Source organism: Chrysochloris asiatica, unplaced genomic scaffold, assembly GCF_000296735.1.
Source record: "Chrysochloris asiatica unplaced genomic scaffold, ChrAsi1.0 scaffold00008, whole genome shotgun sequence".
In the NCBI taxonomy this organism is placed as follows: Eukaryota; Metazoa; Chordata; class Mammalia; order Afrosoricida; family Chrysochloridae; genus Chrysochloris; species Chrysochloris asiatica.
In genome coordinates this window covers 23,986,873-23,993,217 of record NW_006408526.1, presented here as the reverse complement: position 1 = coordinate 23,993,217, position 6,345 = coordinate 23,986,873, and the positions used below count along the sequence as shown (strand labels likewise).

The window sequence follows — 6,345 nt, the reverse complement described above, 5'->3', positions numbered from 1 at the left end:
AATTTGCTTTTTCCAGGCTGCCTGGAAGAATAGTACCCTAGCGTGTATTAGAGGGAATAAGATTAGAGGCTACAGCTCTGTTTGGAAATGGAGGACACGCGTATGCAAAATCTCTCTTCCCACCTGCTCCTCAGGTGCAGCCAGACCTTCTCCAAAGTGGAGATTACAGCTCTCATCAGGTACTTGGAAGCAAAAATAATAATATAATTTGACATTCCTCACCCTTTGAAAAGAGCTTACATGCATAATAGCCCCTTTCAAGAGCCAGGGAGGCTGAGTGCAGCCCATGAGTGGGAGAAGGGATTGCACTTCAAATCAAAGGAGATGAGTTCATTGAGTATGTACCCAGCAGCCTTTTCCATTTTTAAAGCTCCACTGAATTTCCTCTGAAAACAGCAAAGTTTGCAGCCTCTAATTTTCTTCTTCTCTTGTGCTCTGTTTAGCATCAAATCATCTCTCTGCAATTCAGTAACTTCTTTATTTTTTTGAAGGTTTTATTGTGAGGTTTACATGGGAGAACACCAGTCCTACACTTATCCTATGGCACTTCGCCTCATTGCAATGATTACAATCCCACCCTATGCATCATCAAACAACCAAAGGGTACACCAAACAGGCCTGCTCCCCGGCCTTCAGCACACAGCCCCTCTCCCTTCCTGAGTTCAGTGTCCCCAGCCGCTTCATCTGTCTACGTTGTCACTGCCTCTCAGGGTAGGGCCCCACTCTCTGTTCTTCTCACTTGATGGTCCCAGTGACCTCTGCTCCTGGGCTGCAAAATCAATCTCTCTCCTCCTTTTGTCAAAAATATCTACCTCTTTTCCTACCCTCACAGTCAGTCCTGATGGCAATTATTCACTAGTGTACCACAAGAGTCTTATCCCCATTTCCTTTCCCTAGCCTGGTCCCAACTGATTGGAAATCTTTCAGTGGTCATTCTACCTTCCCCCGCCTCATCTGGAACTAGGCTCCCGTTTGAAAGCGTGTAAGCCAGTCATTTCTTGCCTTTGTAGCCCCTTCCCACTCCCATTTTGGGTAGCCAATGTCTAAGTTGCCCATTCCTGTCAACCAATTCAGTAACTTCTTGAAGGGTGTTTGTTTGCATGATGGGGATGGAATGGGGCCATCTCAGCCACTTTGTGGCCTGCCATTTGCCTGCTGCCTGTGGACAGTGTTGTGGAAGCACTCCAGCGAGTTCCGTCCTGCCCACATGGTGCACCCATTCCAGAGGATCTCAGAGTTATTGATTTCCAACCATCTGTGGCGCTGTGGGATAGAGAGCACTGGACCGCAAGGTCTGTTTGAACCACAAGGTCTGCGGTTCAAATTCACCAGTCGCTCCTTGGAAACCCTATGCTAGGTCAGGGTCGCTATGAGTCAAAACAGACTCGACAGCACTTAACAACAAATTCCAATGGTGCTGTGGGTTAAACAGTGGACTGCTAACCCAAGGTCAGCTGCTCCCTGGGAGAAAGATGAGGCTGTCTGCTCTTATAAAAGATTCACAGTCTCTGAAACCCTATATCGGGCCACTGTGAGTTGGAATCAGCTCTACGGCAGTGGGTTTGTTTGGGGTTTATCTTGGCTTTAGGAAGAATTCATTTAAGCCAAGGGCTACCTCACCTGTGAAGAACCATTTCTTTAAATGAGTGGAATAAAATCTCCCAGGAGGTAGATTTCCTTTCCAGTGTGCTTCAAAAAAATGTCCAACTCTAACATCTTACACTTAACCCAACTGATGTTATACTTAAACCTTTCCCCTCAAGATGGCACCCAGTCATCTCTAGTATGAGGGGCTTCAAAAAGGCAGTGAAAAATTGTATTATCTTTTCATTCCATTTTTCCAAGACATTTTTGTGTAACTCATTTTCATTACTCAAATGCCTCCACCTCCAAGACCTTATTTAGCCTTTGCTGTAACACAGGAGGTAGATTGGACAGGTCTGATGCTAATTTTTATAGAAAAAAACAACCAAAGCTCAGAGAGGTTAAGCAACTTGCCCAAAGTCACACAGCTGGCAGGGAGAAGAATAGGACTAGGGGTTTTCAGCAGTTTGACCTGGGCCTCTTGGTGTTCACTATACCACGCATGTCTTGCCTCCTACCCTCAAATGGTCAAGTGATTGTAATGGAAAGCTGACAAGAAGTGTGACTTATTAGATTTTCCCCTTAGGTACTTGGGGGCCAACAGGTGACCCTGTCTGTTTCTGAGGAGCCCAGAGGCACAGTCCCTTTTGTGAAGAGGGTAAGGGTACAAGGTGGGCTGAAGAAAGAACTATGTACCAGTCAGGATGCAGTGCAGGAATAGGATCCTTTGTTTTGGCGCTTTAAGCAGAGACTAATTTCACACATAGACATGTTCAATGGACTGCGGGAGGGCACTAGGCTGGGCCTCCCCGAGCTCCCCTACCAGGAAGCCCCTCCCCACCACCTGAACCACTGGATTCAAGAACACATGCTACCGCTGCCACCCAGGCTTCCGGATGCCCCCACCACCGCTGACACTGCTGCCTCTTAGTGCTCCAGCAGCTGCACAATGGACATGAAATGCTGCTGCAGAAAACCCTGCTGTTTCTACACATTGCGGGCAGAAAACAGCACAATGAGCAGGGGATAGCATGAGATTAGAATTGAACTTCCATCTCGATTCCCTGCTATAAGGAGTCTGGGGAATGTGGGATTTGGCTGGGCATTGAGCAGGCCAATCCACAATTTCCTGCCCCTCAGGAAACCTGCTGCCCACTTTCTTTGTATGACTGGAAGACCCAAGAGATGAAACACTGACAAGTATTCCATTCTAGAATGGTGTTTAAACAGTGTTTATTAACAGGAATAACCTATAGCATTTGCAAACTGAACAGAAGCCTCACATCTCTCAAGAGTCTCTGATGTGCTTCACCGTAGAATGGAGGATTTCTAGCCCGTGAAGTTCTCCCAGCTGAGCTGCATACCTGTTAAACCAAACACAAAACTCAGGGAGTGAATGCCTTGTTTGACTATTGACAAACAAGGCTGTCCCCCGTCACAGATATGAGCGGACAGAGTATCAGATCTATGACCTCTGGGGGCTACTACCCCTATGGCTGTGACACTGGGGAGCCCTCAAGATCACAGAAAGAACCCTCTCAGCAGGTGCGGTGGACATGCTAGTCTGATCGGTGGGGGCTTTGCTCTCTGGAACTCCCTGGCCACTTGCCACTTTTAGCTCATCCTGGCTATTTGCGGAAGAAAAGATTTCATTTGTTTCTTCCATTTGAACAATCACACTGAACTGAGAAATCATCCAGGCCAATCCTATCATTGGACAGAGGAGGACTTAGAGGCGCTCAGGTATGAGGGGAAGAGACCTGCCAGGCCAGAAGCCAACCTCTTCCTTCTCTGGCAGACCCCACCACTCAGCTCCAGGTGGGCGCCTTCCTGAGACATCTATGATTAGGTGAGCACATCAGCATGGGCCAGAGCAGAAGTGTGAGCTAAGGGTGAAGCGAGTACAGCAGTTAAAGCACTGAACCACAGCCCGGCTGGCTAACTGGCCTCAGCCAGGCTGCTCTGCATCTCGGCCTCAGTTTTCTCCAGCATGAAAGTGTGATCCTCACTGGATATGCTTCCATTTATTTAGGAGACGGCCAGACATGAGGCAGGATCTCACTGTTTCTGAGAAGCAGCTATTGGGGAGGAAGGCACGTGGGGGGCTAACACGTGCATGCACAGCAGGCGGCATGGGGGTTCCACAGAGTTCGGTGTGGCCCATGACCAGCTGCCATGGAATCCATCCCGACTTACGGCAACCTCACACGCACAGTTCAGAGTAGACCTGTGTTTCACAGGGTTCTTAGTGGCTGCGTTTTGACAAGCAGACTGCCACACCTTTCTCCCAAGGCACTTATTTCTTGGTGGACTAGCATCCAATCACGTTAACCATGTGCATCTCCCAAGGACAGAGACCTAGTCAAAACGCTGCACCTCATTGGTCCTGCATACTCAGGGCTGACCCACACTGCGTACCTTGGGTCAGCTGTGCACAGCTTCCCCAGAGCAATCCCGGCGTTCAGCTGCACCGCAGTCTTCTGGGCATCACCACCTGCAAGCTTTAACAAGATCTTCACAACATCTGTCTTCAACAAGGAAGCTGCAGCATTTGGCACCTCCATGCAGTTACCAAGACAGAGGGCGGCATTTCCCACCAGAATCTCATCCTCTGAGCTGAGCAAGTTCATCAAGACACTAAACTCTACAGGGAAGGAAGAGAACAAACATCATTGCAGGCAAATCGAAAAACAGGAGGCTAGCCACGGGACGTGAGGGGCCCTGGGCAACCAACACACGGAAAGAGGACTTGCTCAGCAAACATTTATTGACTACCTCTGAACCCCCTCAGCACCTTGCTGTGCCTCTGATGTATGTAGCTCATGCCTAGAAGAGTACCGGCACAACCCAGTGGCTGCATGAATGAATGGTTTGTATCAGACACCACTCTGAAGCACCGGGAGACAGCAGTGAACAAAACAGAAAAACACTCTACCCTTCAGTCCCTTACATCCTGAGATAGACAATGAGTAAAGCACATGTCAGATCGCGGTAAATGCAGGCGGCAGTGAGGTCAAGAAGTTGGGTGTGAGATGATAACAATGTTAAAGAAGTGGAAGAGTGAGCCATGTGGCGATCTAGGGGTGAGAGAGCATTTCAGGGAGGGAGAAGTCAAGTTCACAAGCCCTGAGGTAGGAGTGTGTGGCATACCTGAAGCAGAACAAGGAGGTCTAGATGCTGGAGAGTACACAGGAGAGAGAATACCAGGATGTGGGGCCAGAGAACTTCTGCTCTGAAAATCCTGGGGATAACTGAGTAAGATGAGAAGCCACAGAGGGAATGCTGTCTGAACTGATGGACATTCCTAAACACATGCTCAGGTTGCTGTGTTGAGAATGAACTATGGGGTTAAGGCGGACTCAGAAAGACTAGTGAGGGGCCAGTGCAGTAATCCAGGTCAAAGCTAGCAGCGTCTGGGCCAGGGCAGTAGCCATGGAGCTAGTAAGATTCTGAATGCATTCTGAAGGTAGAGCCGACAGGATTTGCTGGTGGATTTAACTTAGAGTGTAACGAAATCAAAGAGGAATCAAGGATGTTTCCAGTGTTTTGATCCCAATCAACTGAGAAGCTGGGGTTGAAATCAGGAAAGCAGTGGGAGGAGAGGATTTTAGGAGGAGCATCAGGAGCTTGGTTTGGGTCATCATGATACATGAAGGCTGGCAGATGGACAGTGCAGTGGAGAGGCTGTTCCAGCCTGGAGTACACAGGAGGATCCAGGCTGGGAAGAGCAATTTGGGGATCACCAGCATATTACGGCACTCACAACCAGAAGAGTGGATGAGATGAGAATGCCCAGGGACTGGGCAGTGACAAGGAAAGTGCTCTAAGGCATGAGCCCCAGGACCACTAACATATTGGGGATGGGAGATGAGGAGGAGCCAGCAATGGGAACCAGGAAGAGGAAGGAGGAAAACCAGGAGAGTGTGGTCCCTGGAAGCCAGGTGAGGGGACTATTTCAAGACAAAGGGAGTGGTCAACGGTGTCAACACCATGATAGGACCATGAGCGTCCCACTGGAATGCACCCTCCTAGGATGGGTGGGAAAGGAGACATGGAATGGATTCTGTGGCCTGGGAGCTCCAGGCAGGTACCCTGTGGAACCAGCCCAGGGGTTTAAGGTTCCTTTAAGGGCTCTACTCCAAAAGCCACCAGTCTTCAGCGAGACAGTCTCAGAGAGGAGCTGGGCCCAGATAGCAAGTCATGGCTCCTCAGTCCCTGCTGGAGCCAAAAATAGACTTCAGAAACACCTCAGAACCAAACAAGCCTGTTAGTCCAGCTCTGGGCAGGACCTGAGAGCACTTAAACCCCAATGGGCAAGTTCAGCAATGACATTAGGGCAAACCCCTAGCCATCACAGATGAGCGGGAGGAGACAGGGGTACACTTGGGAAATTTTTTGATGTTACCTATGTGGGTATTTCTGTAGCATTAGCTGCTCTTTAGAAACCTCGGCCATAGACTGTCTTCTATCTCTTAGTGGCCGAGCTCACACAATGCTGAACTCAAACTAATGGGCTGAAACTTCAGGTGTCAATCAGGAGGAAAGACCTCAGAGAGCCTTAAAAATGTGTCCCGGAGTCCAGACCTGTGCTGACCACTAGAACCGGAAGTGGTGATGGAGACATTCTGTATCTGCAGTTCAGTAAGTCACCACCACTGAACACGGGGAACACAGTAAGTAACCATCACCGAACATGGGAAACACAGCAAGTAACCATCACTGAACATGGGAAACACAGTAAGTAACCATCACTGAACATGG

At 49.0% G+C, this 6,345-nt stretch overlaps 1 protein-coding gene across 1 annotated transcript in view; it reads right to left on the bottom strand.

Annotated features, from left to right (window-relative positions):
* Positions 1 to 2,872: 2,872 nt before the first annotated feature.
* The window catches only part of TTC12 (tetratricopeptide repeat domain 12), a 41,288-nt gene continuing 37,815 nt past the window's right edge, over positions 2,873 to 6,345 (bottom strand). Inside the window, exons 19-20 of the mRNA XM_006833831.1 lie at positions 4,003 to 4,228; positions 2,873 to 2,948 (exon numbers count right to left, since the gene is read on the bottom strand). Coding sequence (XP_006833894.1) covers positions 2,873 to 2,948; positions 4,003 to 4,228 — 302 coding nt within the window. The remainder of the gene's footprint in view (positions 2,949 to 4,002; positions 4,229 to 6,345) is intronic.